This window comes from Lonchura striata, chromosome 11, assembly GCF_046129695.1.
Source record: "Lonchura striata isolate bLonStr1 chromosome 11, bLonStr1.mat, whole genome shotgun sequence".
In the NCBI taxonomy this organism is placed as follows: domain Eukaryota; kingdom Metazoa; phylum Chordata; class Aves; order Passeriformes; family Estrildidae; genus Lonchura; species Lonchura striata.
In genome coordinates, this window is record NC_134613.1 from 22,048,010 (window position 1) to 22,071,292 (window position 23,283).

General features: G+C 47.8%; 1 protein-coding gene across 1 annotated transcript in view; it reads right to left on the reverse strand.

The window, feature by feature from the left end:
- Window positions 1-488: 488 nt before the first annotated feature.
- Window positions 489-23,283, reverse strand: part of IGDCC3 (immunoglobulin superfamily DCC subclass member 3) — a 95,520-nt gene continuing 72,725 nt past the window's right edge. The window contains exons 7-14 of the mRNA XM_021552600.3: window positions 17,311-17,476; window positions 8,320-8,567; window positions 7,608-7,772; window positions 2,706-2,894; window positions 2,378-2,482; window positions 1,237-1,375; window positions 810-1,017; window positions 489-685 (exon numbers count right to left, since the gene is read on the reverse strand). Of these exons, the coding sequence (XP_021408275.2) occupies window positions 521-685; window positions 810-1,017; window positions 1,237-1,375; window positions 2,378-2,482; window positions 2,706-2,894; window positions 7,608-7,772; window positions 8,320-8,567; window positions 17,311-17,476 (1,385 nt within the window). The 3' untranslated portion in view covers window positions 489-520. The remainder of the gene's footprint in view (window positions 686-809; window positions 1,018-1,236; window positions 1,376-2,377; window positions 2,483-2,705; window positions 2,895-7,607; window positions 7,773-8,319; window positions 8,568-17,310; window positions 17,477-23,283) is intronic.

The following is a 23,283-nucleotide window of genomic DNA, read 5'->3' on the forward strand; positions in this document are numbered from 1 at the left end:
ATCAAATCCACGGAGAGACAGCCTTCCTAGGCCTCAATTTTTGGAGTCAAGTTAGAAGGATTTTTCCAAATCCAGTCTTATGGAAATAAAAATAGATCCAAAAAGTAGTTCTAAAGCTGCTGATGAAGGAAAAGTCTGGGATACCAAGAGATGGGGGCTCCACTGTATCCCCAGTCTGTCAGAGACTGGAGAGTTTGCCAAACTCTGCCAAGGAGTCTGTTACATAGCAGCTGTGGGGAAAATCCATCGTGACCAGTCTCCAGAGAGCCATCATTGGAAGAAATACATTGAGAGGCTCAAGAGAGGTCAGAAAGATAAACTTCACAGAGTTTCCAAAAGGCTGTATACATATATATATATATATATTTATATATATATATAAAAATAAAGCAAAACAAAAAAATAACAATCACACCATAGAAATCTTCAATTGACCTGAGATTGACAACTCGTAAAGACATCACCAGCCGCGGGTTTGGTTTCTGGTAACTCCTACAAGAGGCTTTGAATGTTGGCAGTTTTATCCTTCATTGGCAGGACCGTGGTTGGGAGCCGGAGCAGCAGGACTGCTGCCATGGGGGTTTTTTGGGAGGGGGTCCGGCTGCTCCTCAATGATGCTGAACTCATCCAGAGGGAGTGTGGAGATCTGGGTTTCATCGTGGGGGGCTGACAGGCTGTGAGCCGACTGGAGAGAGAGAGAAAAGGGGACAATGCAGTGACAGTGACAGTGACAGTGATAGTGACAGTGACAGTGATAGTGACAGCTCTCCAATGCACAGCCAGGTGTGCTCCCATGCTGCTGGACTTACCATTATTCCCTTCTCCTGCTGCTCCTGGGATGGGGATGATGGGAATAACCTCTCCAGCTCGTTCATATCCAGCTGCTTTCCATTCAAGTCCCGGTCGTCCCTGTCCCTACGAGTGGCCCCATTCAGGACAAGGCCCGTGGCACTCCGCTGGCTCCGGGGGATCTGAGGGGTTGACAGCTGCTCCTGCACATTTTTGCACATCAGCAGCCTGAAAAATAAAGAGATGGAGCCTGAGAGTGAGAGGGGTGGTTCATCCTCTGTTCCTTCCCCCAGGCTGGCATCTGCCTTGTCCCTGTGCTACATTCCTTCATCCTTCAATCCATCTTATAAAGTTCAACATTACACTGGGGATGTGAGACTCAGGTGGGCACACCCACAGTACCAGGGAGCAGTATACCCTTGTGAGCAGTGGCATGAGCATCCCTACCTTCCTCGGTATCCAAACATAAGGAAGAGGATGCAGAATATGATGCATGTGACGCCGATGTGGATCCCGATGATGATGCCAGTCGTGGAGGTTTTATTGTTCTGCTCGTCCTTCATGCAGTCACAAGGAGGATTCAGCACTGCCAGGAAAAGGTGGATAAGTCAGTGGTGCTACTCTTCTATTGCTCCTCTGCCTTTTGAAGAGCCCAGAGCCAAAGTCAGAGCCTTGAGCAGTGCTGGGAGCTGTGTATAGGAAGAGGAGAACCATGTGGGAAGCAGGGGCTTGCTCCTGCCTATGCACCTCCCTTGCTCCCAGCACCCCAGGAAGGGAGACATAGCAAGCACAGGATTGGAATATCTGTAGTGAGCCAGCCCCATTACGTGGTTACTGTCATTAGACACAATTAATGAAAAAAATCCACTCTGATGATAATTTTTGCAATACCCCATGCTACAGTGGGAGGTAAGAGGCAGTCACCACACCAGAGCAGGCTGAAACTTGATGGAGTAGACAGATGCCAATGAGATTAGTATTTACTCCAGCACAGACAGAAGAGTAATAACTATCTCTTGAAGATATTCCCACTGGAGGCTTAAAAGGCTTCCAAGAGCAGCAGGATGTTTTTTACACATAGATGAATATGAAACGTGTGATAATTTAAAGGATTCCCTCTAGAGATTTCTCCCTTGCTGCCATGTAACACAGGGCTCATGCTCTGCAGCCATTTCCCTTTCCAAAGCCACGAGTCCTCTCTTTTGACCAGTGAAGGCCAAAATACCCAGGACAGCTCCAGGAGAGCAGAGATGCTCAGTGCACCATATCTCACCTGAGGATGGCACCTGGTACCTTATACATGGGGGGTTGTTCATATTCATAGCTTCACCTCTGTCTCAAGCTTAGGGGACAAACCTGGCATGTGCAAAACATTTGGTCTGTCTTCTCCCCATTGGTAAAAAAGCCATCCAGGTGCTCTTAGCCCTGCAGAGTTTTGCTCAGCATTATTTGTGATGCTGAAAATAAATGAGTGTCTGAAGGTGAGATGAGGGTAATGCCACAGGGGGCACACAGGATGTGTTTGGTCCCACCACCTTCCTGCAGAGCTGTTTCCCAGACCAGCACTGAGACCACGGTCCCATCTCACCTGTCCTCTCCACAGTTTCCCTCAGAGACACAAAGCGGACAGTGGAGTTTCCGTCCCCGTGCTGGTTGTAGGCGAGGAGTTTGACTTCATACACCACCGACGCGTCTGCCCAGGGGGACACAAGAGGGACAGTCAGGTGGAACCATGAGCCTTATCTCCCCCAGTGAAGCTTATATGGGAAAGAACACCTTACCAAATACACACGAGATGTTGCAAACAAGTACCTGTTGCTGGGAGCATTTAGGGGCTGGGAAACACATTTCAGCTCTCTCCTGCTAATCACAATAGGGTGGGCAGAGGGGACATGTCAAGGTGTCACCATACTCACCCAGGTGGGTAATGTTGTAGGCTGTGATGTTGCTGGCCAGGAGGACTGGACCTGTGTACTGGGAGAGGTGGACTTTGCGGTAATACAGCTTGAAGCCTTCATGCTGGCCCAGTTTGATGGAAGGTTCCCACGTTGCCTGCACAGTGGTGCTGTTAATGACTTTAATAAAGAGGGATGGCATGGCTGGGACTGAAACAGAGAGAGAAAGACAGTGGGTTGCATGTGCTTTTTCAGTCTGCATGATGAGAAATTCCCCAGCAGCCTTTCCCTGCAGTCACTGCACCAAAGAATGTGTCAGCTGAGACTGAGAAAAATCTGAGCAGACCAGAATCTGGTTTAACAGCTTTGAACTTCTTCAGGGAGCTGCAGGAGATTGCAAGGGTTCCCTCTGCTCAGATGAGCAAGGACAAACTACTTTTACACTTTGGCTGCAATATGATGCTCAGTCTGGCCGGGTCAGGGCAGGAATGCAGCAACTTTGGCAATACATTCTCAAATTCCAATTTTTGCCCTCACCCTGAGGCACAGAACTTTCAGAGTGATTAATCCCCCTGAGAGGAAGAAACCAGAAGGGACAGAGCTGGAGACATCTGTCTTAAATGTGTGCTAGGTACCTGTGCTGGCTTGCAGGGGGCTTGCTCTCCCCGTCAGCTTGAGGAGGGGGATTTGTGACTGTGCTGGGGATTCAGGGGAGAACCAGAGCATCTTCATCAACAGCTCCAAACAGCTGAGCAGCCTGAGATCCCTGCACAGCTGGGGCTGGCTTGTTTTGGGGGGCAGGCACTTACCTGGCCTGAGGGGCACACAGGGGATTAGCTGGGAAGATGTCCCTGCTGCTGATTCAAAGTCCACCAGGAACATGCTCCAGTCAATGCCCCAAAGCCCTGCCCTTGTTCTCGGGGTGTGCTGCAGAGTGGGTCAGACCATTCCCTCTCCAGATCCCTAAAAAGCTGCCTGTCCCCATCCTGCCCCATCGATCTTGCTTGAGAGGCAAAGATCTGCAAATTAAAGCCAATTTTCTTGTGATATCTGGGTTTTCCAAAGCTGGCTGTGCCCCAAGCCCAGCCTCATGCCCTGGGCAGCACTGGGGCACACAGTCCATGTTTTCCCCTCCCTCCCTTTCTCCTACACTGATCACACCATTACCAGATGTGTTGCAGCAGGACATTTCACTGATGATTTTTTTTCTCATTTCCACCAAACAACCCCAGGCTAAACTCTCCCATCAGTTCCCCAACCTTTGGCACCATCCAGAATGTGGATAGCATGAAGTGCTGCAGTCTCTGCCCTGCCCAGGGCTCTGCTCCAGCACTGACACCAGGAGGGAGAAAAGTTTTTGAGCACCAGGTACCAAGCTCAGCTCACCCCACAGCAAAATCATCCAGCAGAACAGCTCTACTTCTCCAGCATCCTCCAGGCTTTGAGGATTTTTCCAATCCCACAGGATTACAAGCTCAGCAGTTCCCACATACAAGGCTTGCTGGGCTTGCACTGGACCAAAGCTGCTTTCTGTCTTGTTTCTCCCCAAAGGGTCTCTAAGGATGAGTGGTGCAAACCCGACCTTTGGCAGAGAGTTCAGCACAACCATTAGTGAGCGATGTGGAAAAGCAGATGAAATGTGGCCATGTCAGAGTAAGACTGATGAGAGCTAAAAAGGGCATTTCCTCAATTTAACAGTAAATCTGCACAGCACAGCCATTTGCCTTTTCCCGGGTACTGAGAGCTCAACCTTTCCCATAAGGAGATTTTAGAGGAAGGATGGATGCCTCTCCAGTTGAGCAGGAGGGTCTGGGCAATCCTGTCTCTTCCCCAAGTGTTGCTCTCCCTCAGGCTGCATGGGCTTTGCTTGATGTCCTCTGAATAAGCCCATGGAGGTGAACAAGTCCCTGCTGACTGCCACATATCTCCACGTGGATTCAGGAGGAAAGACCCAGTGTTCTGAGATAAATGAGATTTCATCCTGCTTGAGTGCTGCCAATGGGAAAAAAATGGGCTGAAGTATTCCTTCTTGATAGGATTTATTCTGATGTGCATTTCATTGCTGGGAAGGCTGAACTTAACAATTCCTGGGTGCAAAACACAGAGTAAATTCTATTTATATCAGAATGTGTCATTCTTCCCAAGGCTGCATATTTTTGCAGTCCAATTAAATTCTCCTTTTTTCTTATTCTCCCAATTCCCTCCAGGACAAAAATTCCCTCTCTGAGAAGTTGGACCTTTGCTTAAAGCATCACTTTTCCAGCCAAGGGTGAAAACACCACAGAAAGGGAAATTATCACATTATCCCATGGACAAAGAAAGACTTATGTGGGCCATCCTGATTTGTGAAGAGTTGGCTTTATTTTATGGTTGCAGAGCCTTACATTTTATAAAAACCACAAGAATATCTCTCCTTTAAAATATGGAATATAATGTATTTATTCAAACTTTGAGTATATATATATATATATGTATAATACTGATTATAGGTATATGCACTCGCAGAATGCATGTGCTGTTTATAATGTGATTACACAAATAAGTGTATACAATGGAATATATCTGTCTGTGTGTAAATATATGTACACACACCAGCAGATAGGTGCTTCACAGAAGTATATATTAGACATAATATGGAGCTAATATAAGTGAGGCATCTCCCTCATGCTAAGGGCTGGGATACTTGTTTTCCTCTTCCGTGCTGTTTGGAATTTTCCCCAGGTCATTTCAACTTTCTTCTTGAAGGCGTCTTTAGCCGAAGATGACTAAAGGAACAGTCTTCATCCTAGAGAAATGTCAAAAAGTCCTGGAGAAAACCCTAAAAAGCATTAAAAGACAAGAACAAGGAGTGTGTGCTGCTTAATGAAGCAGAGAGCGTTTGAGATTTAAAATACCATGGCATTTGTGAAATGGCATAAAGAGAACGACAGGGAGGAGGCAGAAAGGCCTTCCCAGAGAGTGAGGCTTATGGAGGAGGGCAAGGTTCACTCGAGTCCCTTCTCTACAGCATCTTCCCTTCTACTCTCCATCCAAAATCAGCGCTGGCACAAAGGAAGGAGCACTGTGTCCCTAGAAAGCATCAGAGGCTTCAGCCAAGCGCCCTCTCAGCGTGCTGCCAGCCCTGAGAAGCTGATGGCCCCAAGCCAAAAGTAACCCTGTCCTCTGTTTTCTGTAGACTATTTCATATTCCTGCTCCACATAATACCAGCATAACATGGTCACTCAGAGCAGTCTCCAGCTGGCAGCATCTCTGCTGCCCTGGCTCCACTGAGCTGTCCCTGGTTGCCAGATATGGCATCTTGGAAAATGCATCCTTTTCTGAAGCTGTTAGCACAGATCCAGAGGCTCCCCAAACTCAGGGGGAACTCAGCTCTCCTGTGCATCATTGTGAGGGCACAGGGTGAAGTGGCCTGGCCATGAGAAGAGACAAATCTGTGTGAAACCTGAATTTGGTGACAAAAGTCACTGGGCCCTGGCTCTCTGAGCCACTCTCTCCTCTATGAGCAGAAGGCAACAGGCACCTGAGTGAAACAAAGTGAACAAATGAAGCCAGAACTGGGGCTTTTAAATGTTTTTACCTTCCTACAAGGCAAACACAGGCTGGGTTGAGTGATCTGAACCGAGCCAACTTGTCCATCCAGAACAGGGAGCTAATTCCTAAAGCTTTGTTACACAGGACAAGCCTTTTTAAAAGGACAGCATGTCAGAGATACCTTAAAACTTCAGAGAGCCAGGAAATTTATGATCCCATTACCAGATACCTAACTATTCCTGTCATGATTGAAGGTAATAATGACAAAAAGTTCTCTCTCACTTGACCTGGACTTCTGTACAGTCACCAAGCTCTATAGAGCATGGCTGTCTTGTAGCCCCTGGGGCTGAACTTAGGGCATCAGGTCAAGAAGTTTCAAGCTTCCCCATAGGCCATCCTTCTGCCTCTAAATTGTGAGGAAAAACAAACTCCAAGGGTGACTGATTCCCTGCAGAGTACCAAGGAAAATAAACTTGCAGAGCAACAACCCAGCGGGTGAGGATTTACTGGTGTTTTGGCTTAAAGTCTGTAATAAATATCTGCAAGGGCTGAGAACAGAATGAAAGGGATCCCCCACCTGGAAGTCAACACACTTCCATTTGATCCTAAATAACATCCTCACACCCAAGGCCCTCTCCGTTGGAAATTCATAATTACTGAATGTTCACAAGAATGACTCCTAAGAAATTAGCCTCTCTATCTGAGACAAGCCAGGATTCAGAAATAGATGAGTCTCTAGAAAAACATTCTTCCAGTTCTGACTGACATATCGCACTGGGGCTGTGGTTTCTACCTGGTACCTGTGTGCAAGGGTCCTGTATTAAAACCCACTGTCTTTCTGAGGAATCTAACTGGTGGCTAAGTCAGAAAAAAAAGCCTTAGAGATCACCTTAACTTCCCACTGAAACAGAAATCTGCTCCAGGGCATGGATTTATAGGTCAGGACAACTCAGCTCTAGTGTGATTTGCCCTGAACAGAGCAGAAAATAATAAAATCTTTCAAAGTATGGAACTTATCAAGTAAGAGCTGTGAGTACCAGAGCTGCTGGAAGATGATGAGATGCTGCTTGAACAGGAAGTCTGCATTTAGCAAGGAGTTTAGGAACAGCCCAGAGCAGCTGCAATGCACAAGGCCAGGCAGGTTTGCACTCACCCCCTGCTACAACATCAGCTGGGAGAGGCGATGCTGTGTTTAATCAGTGAACCCCCCTGCAAGGATACAAGTGAGTTTTACACAATATCCCAGAGTACGAGGAGCAGCAGGAACAAGGAGCAGCAGCACCACAGGCTACAGTGCCGCAGCGCTGCGGGGCGGTGTCGGGGTGAGTGGCGCCGCTGCTACGCACAGCGGGCGACGGCATCTGAGGGTCCCTGCACAAAGCGTTCCTTACCTTCCCCCAGCGTGCTCACCACCGTGACTTCTGAGGCTTTGCTGGCACCCCGGGACGTGTAAGCCTTTATATAGAAGCTGTAGCTGGTCGAGGGCTCCAGATCAGTCACTAGCTGCTGGAAGGTGCTCTTGCTAACAGCCTCCTGGTACTCCATCTCTACAGGATCTGAAATGCAAAGGGAGAGAGAAATGAGTGGCGTTAGGTTTTGCAAGAGGTAAAGAGAATAAATAGATGTTGCATGCAGTAATTTTGGTCCCTGGGGTGGATATGTACCTTTTCACACACATTTCTGGTTACATTTCAAGGCCATTGAAATTGGTAATATTGGGACACGGTTTAACCTGATCTAGTGGGAGATGTTCCAGCCTCTGGCAGAGGTTGGAACTGGATAAGGCCCCTTCCAACCCAAACCATTCTATGATTCTCTGATTCTGTGATCTCTGTATGCTTTGCCAGAGCTAAATGGGCAGCAAGACTTGACTATGCGGCTTCATCCTCCCCGCCTTTTGATAATTACAATGGTATATTTAGTATTTGCAGGTATTTACAGTATATTACAGCCTCCTCTCTGCCCTTCAGAAACTGGGAGGTGACAGAAAACAGTGATGGCAGCATGGACCACTACAGTGCAGCGCTGGTTTTACTTAATGGGCTGTGTGGCTGAATTATGGGGAGGCTGAGGGTGCTCTGGGCAGTGGGTGTAACGCTGTACCTGCAGCTTTCCGGATGTGCAGCACGTAGCCGATGATCTCCTTGGTGTTCTGCAGGGGCTTTTCCCAGGACACCTGGATGGTGGTTGCAGAGACAGTCTCTGCCCTCACGCCCTGAGGAGGGCTGGGCAGCCCATCAGCCCACAGCACGGTGAGGCGGGCGCTGGCCTGCGTGGAGCCTGCACTGTTCTCGGCCAGGCACTGGTAGATGGCTTCATCTGCCTGGTTGATCCCATAGATGGAGAGAGTGCTGTGTGGGGACATGAGAGGGACAAGCATCACACTGACTGCCGTGGTCCCTGTGCTGACTCCCATGGCAGGGCATCCCACGGCCTCTGTTTCCACAGAAAGCTTTCTGGAAGCTATGGGCTGGTGCTTTTGGGGAAGAAGTCCAGGAGATGGATGTGTCATTCCCTGCGACTGGGCAGTTTCTCTGTCTCAATCTGCAGATACTGTGGTTCAAGTATAGCCAGATGTGGACACAGAGTGGGACAGGGACCAGCAGGATCTAAAGGTGTGGATTCAGGAAGATCCCAGCCACACCACAGAGCCAGTTTTGTGGCAAGTGCATCCACACAGCCAAAACAGCTTTAACTGGCTTAGCTCCAGTACACACCAGTGAGACCCATCCAGGCACTGCATGTAGTTACAAAGCCAAGTCCAATCAAACACAGCCAGAAAGCCCTCTGGTGATGCTCTAATTGCATTATAGCACACTAGAGCTGTCTAAGGGTAACACTGGGATTAGCTGATTTATTCAGCAGGGTTATAGCCTCAGCTCCCACTTCTGCACTTTCAGAAACACCATCACCAAGAGCCAAAAGCTGAAGCTTATGAGCAAGTCACAAGTTTTGTCTGCAGAACCTCTGAGTGTATTTTTGATGCTTGTGCATCAAAGCTTGCTGCCTTCAAGGGAAACAACCAGAGCAGTTCTTCCAGCCTGCTGTTGGAGGTTTCCATATCAGGTTTAGATGCTGTTTCCACCATCCAAGAAATGACAGGCACTGACTACCCTAGAAAACACCCCTAAAGCAAGGGGAAAGCCAGCCATGTACTAGCCTCCCAAATCTCTGCACAGGGACAGCCAGAATTTTAGTACATGTGGCCACATGAACTGGAGCCCCTTTCTGCACTGCAGGACCCTCCAGCAATGGCTGTGGACAACTGGAGCAAGTTCAGAGCCAGCTCAAAAGTTGCAACACCCAATATCTTTAAAACAACACCAGTGAATACTGACTTGGAAATAATTGTGCTCCACATTAGCTCTGTCTTGCCATTTGAACTCACAAAGCAGCTTTTCTTAATAACATCTGTTCACAAACAGGGACCCATCAATGAAAGCTCCACTCAAAGCCAAGCCAGAAACAACACGATTCAGGATGTTAACACATCAGACACAAGGCCTCCTAAATAAATAAATAAATAGAAAGTGTATCTCCCTTCTAAGGCATGGCATGGTCACTGTCACTACTGGGTACAGCTCTGAGCTGGAAAGGCAGATTTGACACAAGATGTTTTTTTACCCAGCTCTGAGACAGCAGCTCAGGTGATGGTAAAATCTGCCTACAATGCCTTTGGTCCTGGGAGGACCAAAGGACATCCTTAGGAAAGCTTCAGAACATGAGCTTTTTCTTACTTTTCTGTAAGAAATGACCAAAACATAACGAAATCCATATCCACTACTTGCTTCTAAGGAGAAACAAATTACTTTTTTCTCCTGAAGTGAATTCTAGGTGGACCTGGAACTTGACTGCACATGAGTAAATCCCAAGCATCCCTGCTGATGCAGGGGGCATTTCAAGGCTTTTTGGGAATCACAATCAAAGCTGCCTTTTATGTAAATGAAAAACTGAACATTGGAAATGGAAATGATAAATAACCTGCCACTGCCTGCCTGTATGTCAGAAAAAATGCTTCTTCTAATTGCAGCAAAATATTGGTCTTCATATATTAAAATTTATTATTGCTGTTGATTTAACATTCCTATTTCTGCCTTGCAAATTATCAGGGGCATGGTGAGTGAGCAAATGTTTAACAGTCATCTATTTATGTCCTGTGCCTTTGTTTCCTTGGAAACATTGTAAATGGAATATCAAATGTGATGGTTTCAGCTGATATGGTGATTTTCGAGAATCAGCCCTAAGCTCCTCTCATAGCCACGGGCTCAACGTATCTGATTAAATGGAAGGAGAAAGGCAGAAGTGGGAGAGGGCGCGGGGAGGAAGGACCCGATGTGTGGCTCAGCTGTGTCAACAAGGGCTGACTCCTGTGAGGACAGATGGCAGAAGGCAGAATTACACCATCCCAGAGCTGCACTCCCAGCCCTGCACAAAGCAGATGTGTGGAAGAAGCAGCAGCACTTCCTTCTGCCCCATGAATGCAGGGATTATTTCCATGTGGCTGCTGTGCATCTGGGAACCCAGAGCGGTCAGGCCGGGCTGCCACACAGGGCTAGAGCAGCCTTAAGCTTCCCAAGCACAAAGCAGATCTGGACCAAGGAGTATTTAGGCTCCACCACCTCCAGGTGCATTTACTTGCTCTGCTTAAAGAGAGGAAGATGTGGAGCGAGGAAGGAAGAGGGGAGGTAGGCTGAAAAGCAGTGCAAGGAGCCTGATGGCAGCGCTGTGATTCTGTGACCAAAGACTTCTCTCTCCTTGGAGGATTTGGGGGTGAAAAAAGCTCCTCGTGTAGGACACAGATGATGTGAAGGATGCCATTGGTCATGGAAGAATAGCACTTGGACACTGGGATCTGGAGCTGAGCAGAGTCTCTGTCACACACAGTCAAGTCAAAAGAAATAAATACAGTATTTTCTAGGAAGTTGGCATGGCACATAGCTGGAAATTTGCTTCAGGCTTCAGAAAGTTCATTTTCATGGAGATTTCTTTGGCTGTGTTTGGATATGCTGTGCAATGAGAGCCTTGGCCATCCATTACCTGGAGCCCACATCGCCTAGAATGATACACAGGCAATGGGACACTAAAACAGCTGGAGTTTTGGCTATGAGAGCATGCAGAAGCTGATGAACAAAATGCCCAGCATCTAGACATCAGCTCCATGAGAATCACCTCCCAACATGTGGAGGATGCAGTGCAGCAGGGCCAGTGTTCAGTCATAGGTTTTGCTGCTTTTTGTCTTTTTTTTTTTTTTTTAAGAAAGCTCAAACAAAAGGAAGATCTGTAGTTACCATGTGAGAAGGCACAGAGCGTCTCTGTGTGTCAACCATGTGAAATATGCAGTGTCCTTTTATTTCTTCCCATCAACATGAAAAAATCTGTCACTTTGGGACATCTGCTGCTGGAAAACTTTCCCGCGAGTGCCAGACTGGCAGCGCCGCGAGCACGTCAGACGAGGCGAGATGCCAGAAGGCTTTCTGCTGGTCACCAGAGCCGCTCGGCGAGCCGAGGGCTCCATCACATCTCCACACAATGCCCTGACAGGCATTGATGGAAGTGGGGAGAGGAGCTGCTGCAGATTCACACCCGGCTGAGCTGAAACGAGAGGCCTCCGCCGCTTGAAAGCCGCAGTATTCCCAAGCTGTCTTCCCAGTTCATAGGCAGTCAGGATGACTGATCTGGCTCGGGTCAGGGGTCCAGGCCGGTGACCGGAGATCGGCTTTCCAAAGGCTCTTCTGAAAAAGTCTGTGAACTGAAGGAAGCCTCTTCATCGATTCAGGAGCACAAAGAAGAGGGGCCCATCTAGGAAGGCATCAGCCTGCGCGCGCACAGGCACACAAAGGAGGGAGTGTGATGAAATTAATGCAGAGAGCAGGCTGTGGCTAGCAGGGACAGCATTCTGAGTGCCAGCAGATACAGAAAGCCACCAGTGCCACATTCAGATGCCCATCCCTACTCTAGCTCTGTTTGTCATGGCCTATGTTGTGCTGTGCTGCACTGAATGATCTGTTCCTGGGGTTGGTGGCCTGTGACATGCTGGGAAGGATCCTTTGTCCCCCAGCTTTGCAGAAATTCCCTGTATTCTGAAGGTTGCCTCATACAGGCTGAAATTAAGGTGCAAAGCTTGAAAAGTGACACTCAGCAATCCAGAGGGACACTGCATATCATTCCCAGCATATATATGCAATATATATGAATATATGCATATTCTTATACATTCAGAAATTGAATATCATACAGAACATCCTAGGTGAAATTGGGTTGGGTTATGCAGAAGGACTAGTTTCTATTTTGCAGGTACTGCAGCTCACTGGCTAGGATTCCAGCCCAGTCTTGTGATTTCAGACTCATCCAAGAACAGCTTCTGGAAGGATGTTGCTCGTCCCACTCACTCTGTTTTTATGAGCCACAGAGTACAATCACAGACTTAACTGAATACTACCCCAGGAAGCAAAGAAGTCTTTACATCTTCAGGCCCATGGGGAAGCACAAAACATCTCAGGAAAAGCTACTGGAAGGGAGGGCAGAGCCTGTATTGGTAGGACTGCAAATACAGACATCTGGGAGAGCTCTCTGCTGCTAAATGGAAAGTCCCCCAAACCTTTTCCCAAGCAAGCAGCACACATACTGGAGAAGAAAAAGACCCAGCCAATTTAGGGGAGACTAATTTTAGGCTGCACCACGATGGGCTCAGTCCTGCCTCAAAGCCTCCTGTGTAAGGACCGTTCTCTGCCGATGGATTTTGCTGTGTGCAACAGTTGGAACAAACACTTAAACTCCTGACTCAATGCACTTCAAGAGCAGCTCAGTGGAGCAGCACAGAGAAATTACACAGGCAACTTGGCAGAAAAATAATCACAGCCACATGAGAAAGAGAAACTGATGCCTGTTGCCATTGGCTGATCTGGGGCTGCTGCAGGTCCTTTTTATGGGATATGGCTGTGTGATCCCAGCACAGGATCCCTGCTTGGAGCAGGGATCACACTGATTCCCCACTGCTTAGAGGGCTTTGTGCACTCGTGCAGCCATCCTCCTTGCAAAGCCATTTCCACGTGACTTCCAAAGCCAAACCCATAAATTATGCTTCAATCAGGAGCAGCGGGTTCACATCCCCATTCTCCATGTACTTATTTGTCATGCTTCTGGGAACTGAAATATGATTTGCTATAGAGCACTCTTCCCTCAATCAGAATTGTCCTCAAACTCACAGCATAAGGAACTGCAGGCTTGCCTGTCCTCCCTTATGTGGTCCAAAACCGTACAAATGGAAGTATTTGTAGGGAATGGGCACCATGAAGGGATATACAAACCCATCTGCACCTTTCCACGCCCAGCTAATGTAGGTTTTACAGCAAAAAGCCACATTGTGAATGACAGGCTCTGGTTTCCCTGGGTTTGGTACCAGAAGGGCTGTCAGGTCCCAGGTGCTGGGATGTTTGTACTTGAAGATCCCTCTCTGTTTCAGCACTGGGATTTAACAGCATGAGAACTGCAAGAAAAGCAAAGTTGCCTGATGTTTATTTACAAAGGAATATTTCCCCTGATGAGTCTTGAACATTCATTGCCCTGGAAGTGAGACATTTCCAGAGCATTAAACCAAGTGCAAACCGGTGAGGAGGAATTTACAAAGGTCACCGAGCAGAGCGAATGCCACCTGAGCCCAAATTCTAACAAAGCCTTTTTCCGGTGGAACAAATGAAGTCCCTTAATTACAATTTGTAAATATAATCTTCTTGGAAAATCAATATTTAGAGAGCCTGCCTTCTCTGAAGATGTTGGCCTTTGTTCCTTGCTATTATGGCAATATAAACCCCATAGAGTGATACACTTCCAGGCTGAAAATTACCCCCCTGAACCTGATTAGGTCAAAGGAAGAAAAGCAATAAACCTTTCACAGTGGTAATTTCGGGGCTATTTCATGCTTCCTTGTAAATGTTGAAGTAATAACCTAGAAACATAATTTTACACAAGCCTGTGTGTAAAATAATTTTACGCAAGTCCAACTTGGCCAGTAACCACACTTTCCTTCTGCAGCAGTACTCCACTTCTGGGATGGGCTGGGTAGGAATTTTGCTAGAAATTCCCTTTATACTGCTCAGGCATTTGGATCATGATCTATCAGAATCACTCCAGGAGCAACATGGGCATCTCTGATCAGCACAGAGGGACAAACTCTGCCACTGCAGGACACAGGGATGGCTCCACCAAAGGCCAAAAGGCTCCATCAGCTTCTCCCTTGGAGAGCTTGGCTCAGCACAGCATCACCTTGACAGCAATCAGCTGCATCCCCAGCCCAGGGGCTGCATGGCAAGGCAGCCCCATCGTCAGCTCCTTCAGTCATTTTTATTCACAGCTTTTAATGGAAAAGACCACAATTCCCTATGCCTGAGCCTTCATGCATTTTTCATTAACAATTATCTGCTATCCCAGAACTGCTTTTGATTTTTTGCTAATCATCGATTGGCTATTTTGTTCCCACACAGCTGGCATTTTCAAAACATAACAACCACCTCTGGAGAGGGCACAGCAGAAGGCTGATCTTTAATGCTAATGTGCCCAGAAACCATCAACACATCAGGTGATGGGAATTCACATCTGAGGGACCACGAGAGATGAGATACTTATTGGATGCAGCCTGTGAGGCTGATTTTACTGTGCTGAAAGCCTGGCAAGTGAATGTCTGATGTTTACCAGCAGTCACATCCAATGTCCAGTGAATCCAGTCCTGAAGCTGCATCCCAGCAATGAAGGGTTTCTGGAGTCCCCTCACCTTGTGGGGTTTGCTCTCCTTGGATATGCAGTTACTGCATATGAGAGACAGTGTGGGGTGAGGCAGATGCAAAAGAGCCCTTCACAGCTTTGGGAAGCAACAGATCCACTGGCTGTGGGTTTGTGCTGCTGCCCACAGGGCCTCAAGCTTGCAGGAGTAGAGCAATATCTCAGACACACCATCTTCTGCAGAAGAATAACCTTGCTTTTGGCTGTGTTAGTTTACAAAAATGAAGTTGCTCCCAATTACACATTTTGCAATCAATTAGCACATGATATGTTTTGGGATGATTTACTCCTTTTTTTCCCCTAAAAATCCCTTAGGGGACATTCGGGCCTCTATGACAATATTAAGCAGAGTTTTAATCCAAATGAATTTTGTAGGAAACCATGTAATCTAATTAAAAAGCTCATAGTGTAGTTTAGTAGCTTCGTTACTAGTATATTTGAGATCCATCTTTACACAGACAAATATTTTCCAAGTGCAATAGACTGATAAATCCAAGACATTACCACAAACTGATTCCACCTGGAACTAAGTGGGTTACAGCACTTAGTCCTGCCCATGAGAGTAAAACAAAGGGCAAACTTGAAAAAGCTCAGGTAAAAAATCATCCATTGATGTGTCTCCTCCACGCCATGGCACTCCCAGCCCTGCTGCACCAGTGAGGGCATTTTACAGACTGACAGCTTTGGAAACCACCAGGCATGGCCACTTGCCTGGAGCTGGAGGTTGGAGTCGACCAAGACTACTGTGAAAGACAACAAAAGTTCAGCACTGTTGAGTACAGCGGCCTGAGGGCTCAGCTTTACAATCGTGTTACTATAGCTTGAGAAGATGCCACGTGTCAGCTGAGCCCCAGGAACGGGCTGAGCTCCCTCAGCCTGTGCCAGATGCTGAAATCTGATCGTTCAGCTCGCTGTGGAAAAGTCTGATGCTAAATTGCATTAAATGACTCCCATAAGAAAACGATTACTGAGATGTTCACTGAGTTGCAGTTCATGGGCATGGGTAGCACAGCTCCAGGCACAGGGACCTGGCCAGGAGACGTGACCATGACCAAAGACCTGACCCCTGCTCTCCTCAAGTGAAGAGGAATGATTTCACAGGGAAAACATCTGGGCAAGACACAAAGCTGGATTCAGTATCAGTTTTGCCATGGATTTAATGACCACTTGGACTTCATCACTTTTAGCTTCACTTCCTCATCAACAAAAAGGGATGCACTAAGTTCCCTCCTACCCCTTCTGCTCTGTTCATACCATTAAGGGCAAACATGCCTCAGAAAGCCATGCCATGAACTAGAAGACCACAGGCCTGAACTGTCATCTGTGTGTGCACAAAGTTTTCTGAAGCTCTAAAAATTCCAGTTTGGAGAAAACCTCCTCTGATTGAGATGGTTTTATTACCACTCACAACTTACCCTTCTTGTATCACACATCCTTCCATCACTCACATAACAAAGCTTTAAAACCCTTCAAATGAGAAAACAAAAAGCCACATTATACAGACACTCAGAAAAAATAAACTCACTCTTGTCCCCTGAGGAACAAGCCATGGTGCCTGCACAGCACTTCCCAACTGTCTAAACTGAAGGTCCAGACCCTCCAGTGAGGCTGGGTAGTTGCTTTCCTGAGACACATTTGTTAATATAGAGAGCAGCTCTATGACACCACAGAGGTACAAACCTCTACCAATATATCAGGTTTACAACACAGGTGCTATCATTTTGTAGTATATTTTTTCATGCTATTTCCATAGAAACTACATTGTTGACTGGTAATTTTCACACTAAGTGCATCATTTCCTCAGTACAAACATCCCCTCCCCTCCCAGGAAAATGCAGTTATTTAGTACTCAGAGTACTCACTCTTCCCTGGTGAGATAAAAGGCTAAAGTTTAGTGGAAGTCAGGCTCCACACAAATATTATTTCTACTGTATTTGCATTTGCACACCCAGGCAGGTCAATGTTCCAGTGTTAAAGCACAGTTCCTCCACTGAGGAGTCTGTGTGGTCCCTGTCAGCTACAGGTACAACATTTAGCCCTTCCAGACACACACAGATGATGACCAAGACAAAACAGAAACTTTTCCTGGGTTCCTGCATCAACACATAAAAAATCATGGAGCACCAAACTGTAAGGCTACAAGGTGCAGCCAGTAGGACCGGAGTAGTGTTTCAGTTTATCAAAGCCCAAGCTGAATCCCCAGAACTGCTTCAGAACACTGCCACCTTCTCATCAACTCTTTGCTATGCAGAAGGAAATCCAACATCTCTGCCACTCCCATTTCCACAGCAGTGCAGAGCCCAGTGCACCAGGACCTACCTGTTGTTATTCTTCAGCTTGATGTGGTCGCTGGTCTCCAGGATCTGCCCGTTCCTCAGCCATGTGATCTGGGGAGGGGGTTCCCCTTGGGCCACGCATGTGAAGATGGCAGTAGTCCCCACAGGTCTGGAAATGGACTGGGGATGCTGCACAAACTCTGCTGGGGCTGAGAGGAGAAAGGAGAAAGAGGGTGAGAAAAGTTATGATGATCCCACTTTATCCTGTACAAAAAAACACCTCGTCAATAAGTCTTGTCTACCTGGGAATGTGGAATATTTGGCCAACCCACAGCACAGGCAGCAGACAACTCTGGTTTGGATGGTGTGTCTGTAAATAATGCAAAGCTGCCTTTTGGTTGCCCACCCTGGCAGTCATAGCTTCACAGGAGGTGCCTGAAGGCCAAATCAGAAGTGATGGAAAGCCAAGATGAGTCCTGTGGGGTTCAGGCAAACAGGACCAAGGTTTAAGCCCCTTCACCTCTCTCTGGTCTCCCATGGAAAGCACCCCCAGTGCTGCAGCTGGAGAAATGGGCTGTTTCCTCAATGGCAGAGCTTGCGCAACATCCTGGCTGTGTCCAAAGGACCTGAATGGTATTAGCAAACTGCTTGAAACGGAAAGAAATGTATGGATATCATACAGCAATCTGGCAGGGTGTTCTCTCCCCAGTAAATATCAGATTTCCTGCCAACTTTTCCTGTCAGCAGAAGATTAGGGAACCTTTTTTATTCCAGATCTTCAGCCTGGGGCTTCTGCAATCCTGCCAAGCCTTGCAGAAGACTACACCATGCCTGTAACAGCTGCTCACCTTGTCACCAAATGTCTTCACCTTTGGCAGAAACATTTTTAAATGGAAAGCGATCTCTTCCTTCCAGCAGCTCAAATTAGATTTAAAATCATTTATCAGAATAAACCAGCGTATCAGCCTACAGAAAGCAGGGCCTGACAGACACTGTCAAATAGGTGAGATTATTCAAGCAGTTCTGCTTCAAAGGGCAAAGTGATAAATATACTGCATGTTGCTACTGAAACCTAAAATCAGGTGGAACCAGCAGCAGACACAATGAAGACAAACAGATAAGAGGCACAGACCCATAATAAATTTACTGACTAACATCACATAACGGATGGCTGACATTAAATTTTTTTGACAAAAGAAAGATCATTGAGGGAGACATGTTCAAAGCCACTCACTGGCACTTTCTAAGCATGAGGCTGGTGGCTGTGCCACAAGCAGAGATATAGGGATTGGAGAAGAGAGCAAACTGGTCTAGCAAAATACACTGAGGAGTGGCCAGGCTGCAGGTGGGGATGCAAGAGTTGAGCATGGCCAAAACACCCCTTGGGGTTTCCTGCAGCATCTTGAGGGGATAAAGGTCTTTCTCAGCTGTGTGCCAGTAAGGAAGAACATGGCCACTGCTGTAACACAGCCAAACTGCAGGGACAGGTGCTTGTGTGAGAGTAAAAGTCCAGATTCTAAGTCCTCCAAGCAGGAAGACAGACAGGTGCTTGTGTGAGAATAAAAGTCCAGATTCTAAGTCCTCCAAGCAGGAAGACAGAGGAATTCATCACAGAGCCCATCCCCCTTGAAGGAGCACCCTCCTTCATTTTTAATAATCAGAAGGAAGTGGAGCATGGCAGGTTTGACTTACGTTACTGGCACAGGGTATCTGCCAGCAGAGTTTATTGTCTGGCCACCGCTGTCAGCGCTCAGCTCCACTAATGAACCTGATCACAGCAACCCAATGGACACGTACTTCCAGAACCTCCTGCTAAACTTCCCCATGTGCCAATCAATCTCTTGCCCTTTTACTTACCTTCTGTTTTTGCTCTAGACTTACAGATTAAAACAAAATTCAGGATGGGTTCAATAAAAGTTGGAAGCAAGGATAAACAGGGGAAAAACCCCTCATCCCTGCCATGAATGGCCCTTTTGTGGTGTACAGTGAGAGCATTAGAGACTTGATTTTCCTCAGCCTCCCGCCCTCCGCTTTGTGCTGGCGCAGTTTTGCAGGAGCAATTATTTTGCAAGTGGCTGTGCACCTCCCTGCTTTCATCTGGGCTCCCGAGCTGCACCCGCAGCACTCGCAGGTGCAAACCCACGATGCCAAGGAAGGGCACAGCCACCTTCCAGCTCCTCGCTGCAGCTTCATGAAAGATCCTCTTGGCTCTTTGCCTCTGCCTCCCCCTCGCTTCATCAAATCTCAAACCCGCCGTTTGTTCCAGCAGAAACAAAGTTGAAATATGGAAAGAAGCATCCGGCATAAGCCTTCTGGAACCACCGGCTCTCCTTATCCTCCCTTATTAGCCCGTGTCAAGAGGCGGTAATTGGAGCGGGGTCGTGTGTGACTCGGGGTAACGAACGTGCAGCTGCGGCCGCTGGCTCGGTGCCAGTCACACTGCTTGGTGCCATGGCCCGCGGGTTGCTCGGGTCCCTGCTCCCCTCTGCCATCCCTCCTCTTTGCTGCCTTGCTAAACACAACCCCAGCCCCTGCTTAACTTGCTTAAACTCTCTGGGGAGCAGGATCCCACCTCTGCTGTGCCAAGCTGTCCCCTGTTCCATGGCATCCCTCCCTACGAGACATAGATTGCCCTTCTACTGTTCCTGCTCTTCCTGGCTTTCCCCAGACATTGCTCTGTCCTGTTGAGGTCTCAACAGTGTAAAGTTGTAGTGCAAAAATGGCCCAGGTCAAAACAGAAACTGATGGAGTCAGAGGACATGGTCTGGGAACAGATGGAGTTTAAAGGACATGGATTGAGTGGGTGTCCCTCTGCTACCAACCTCTGCACCCAACCTCTGTTCATAACCAGTGCCCCGAGGAAGGTGCCCTCAGGCGACTGCTCATATGTGGCCTCAGAGCAAATGGTTCCTTTCCTGGGCAGAAAACCATCTCCTCTCCTCTCCTAGGTCCTCTCCCCTGCCCTTCCAAACAATTTCAACAGGATCCAAGAGTTTGCCTGGGTTAGTGGGGAAAGAGCAGAAGCCAACCCTGCCGACTGCCAGCCTTGTCTTCAGCCAAGCTCTGCCCACTGCCAGCCCTTCACCCTCCTCATTACTCATAATTAACAGAGCATCTTGTCAGGGCCCATCTCACCCTGCATGGAGGTGCAGTAGCCTGAACACCTCTGCGCCTTCCACACTACATGCCAAAAGACCAATGCAGGCAGCCAGAGGATGCATTTTTCAGTCCTCCATTAAGATTTAATAAAGATACTAATGGAGATCACTGTTAAGAGCAGAGGATTCAAACCTGGCAAGGAGGAGTGGGCAGGATCCAGCCCTGGCTTGTGAAATATGAAGAAACCAGAGCGTTGATTATTCAGGACTTAACGGGAGGGAGAGGATCATGCAGTTTTAATGAATATTTAAAGGCATGACATTGGCATCAAAAAGCAGTAACAGTTAATACTATCCCCAGAATTATTAACAAAGTGATTCAATAGCTTTTACTGTGCTCAGCAAACTGTGATAGCATGAAGATGCACTGCAACAGCAGCTTCTAACAGGAGACCCCTTTTGGGACATGTCAGCAGGGACCAGCAACCAGTGTGTCCCCCAAGGTATCAGGGAACTTTGCTGTCCTTGCTATGAGGTTGTGTTGTAGTGCTTATGGCAGTGCCTGATCGCTCACAGAAGATCCCAAGGATCACTGAGAAGATCCTAAGTTTGAGAGAGCACTCACAGCCAATGCTCTGGTGCCAGACCAATGTGTGCCTCTTGCATCTCAGTAGGAAGTGTCATTAATTCTCAAGTGGACAGAGTGGCAAGGTCAGGGAAGGAGGCTGGGGTGAAGAGAAGAAAGAATAACATGGAAACAACAAAACCTCATAAATTAGGCTACTGGCACCCACAATAAGGGTATAAAGGAGAAGTCAGGTCAACGGGGAAGTCACTCAAGCACAGCAAATGGTGACAGGAGATTTAAGACAACTGCTTCTCACTTGGCTTCTCTCTATTCACTCTAGAGGATACTCAGATGTTTACTTGAGTAACTTACAGTAGCAGTGAAGGGACTGCAATGGCCAAAGATGGAAACTGTGCTCATGTCCCCTGGAAAGCAGGCAGAGAACACTCAGGGGGGCTACCATGGAGCCTGCCTTTCATCCCTCATGAAATTCTTGTCCCAGCAAGGTGCAGGCTGGTGCTCCACAGCAGCAGGGTATGTTCCCATGTTATTCACAAGTGTGGTCCTGGAAGAATGGTCCACAGCGATCAGACACCCCAGTTCACTCCAGCATCCTGACAGACAAGATTTGAATATCCACCTGTCCTCTTGTGGTGGCTTTTCTTGAGAAGAAAATTGTGGACAGGAATGGAACTGCTCTTTGGGTGACTCTGACTCACACAGCACATATTGAAGCTGGTTTGCAAAATGAATTCAAGGCTAAACTCGAGGACAAACCAAGTACCACAGAGCCAAGCCTAAACCACAGCAACTGCATGAATTCCAGCCCCAGCCAAGGTTTGTGATGCCAGCAAGCAAGAACGATGGAAGAAACATCAGAAAGCGCAGCGGTGGCCGGAACTGCTGGACCAAGGAGCGCTGCCCAGTCCTGCCAACAGCAAGCAAGGCAAACAAGGCAGGCATTGTCAGCAGAGCCTTCAAACCCATGTCCTTAAGATGGGCCCTCATTTATGAGATGGGATCTCATTTTTCTGCATAGCTTTCAGGAGGAAATGAAGCGTGGAGTGGAGAACACTGGTGACCATCTGGCCATTCACAGCCCATCAGTTTGTTATGACACCAAACACATAATAAAGCACAAAAGATTGCACAGGAGGTAGAGGGAAAGTGCTTTGATAGATTTTTTCCCTTGCCACTGAAGCCTGCTCTTCCCTCGCCTCACTCACACGCACACCCTCGGTTTCAGTCGGCGCCGCATTCGGCCCTTCGACAACTCCCCCCGTGAGACTTTCATTCGAAGCCCAGCACAAAGCAATATTCAAATGGCTGCGCTGGGATCTGAAGGGAAAATGGAAACTTTCTTGTGTGAGAACCTTACAAAAGAGATCAAAGGAGCCTAAATAGCCAAGGGAGGGCAGGGAGGGAAGGAGTGGGGGATTGAGCCTTATCCTCTGGAGGGAGGAAGAATTCCCAGGAAGATAATAAAATGGTGTTAGATTATCTGAAGGGAAACCTGCAATGGAAAGGACATTACTGCTGGAGGAAGAGCAGAGCCCTGTGCTGGGACACCTCTGCCCATGCAGCTGCTGGATGGGACAAGGACCACCGCTGGCAGCAGGAGGGAGGACTCAGTGGTCTCAGTTCCAGCCTCCCGCTAACTCCTCGCCTTACAACAGGAAACATCGCCCTTTCTCCTCCAGTTTCCCACCTATAAAACGTCCCGCCTTCAAAAGACTGGAGCGAGTTAATTTGTGCCTGCAGGCACTTCAAGGGCCCCTGCATAAAGGCAGCAAGTACCTGGCCTGGTGTGCTTTGAGGATGCTGTATTGTTCTAGCCCTCTGCTAACTTCCTCTCCAACCAGGCTTTTGATAGCCCGCTCTTTGCTTTTCTTCTCTTTACGGATGTAATTTGCATCGCTGACATCTTGACAAAGATAAAACCCACAGTCTCCCATGTCAGTCATTATCAGTGTTTTCTTCCCAGACGAACCTGAACAGCAATCATTTGTACCTCTCAGCTGGAAAATTCAGGCAAAATGAGATGCAGAGGCAGGAAAAACTGCTTCCACAGGGAGGGTGAGCGAACCTGGGATGAGCTCAGCTGCCTGGCCAGGGTCTGCCCCTGCCCTGCTTGGGGAATGTTCCCCTAAAAAACCATGAAGCATTTTTAGAATGGGCAATACAGGCTGGGGTTCTGGACACTGCAGGTCCTGTCTAAGAGCTACTCCAAGGACACACTGGCCACATTTCTCCACACCACTGCCAGCTTCTCTGCTGATGCTGAATGCAGGAGGATCCTGCTTCCATAGAAAGACTGGGCTCCAATGGCCCCGTGAGTGACATTTTAGGG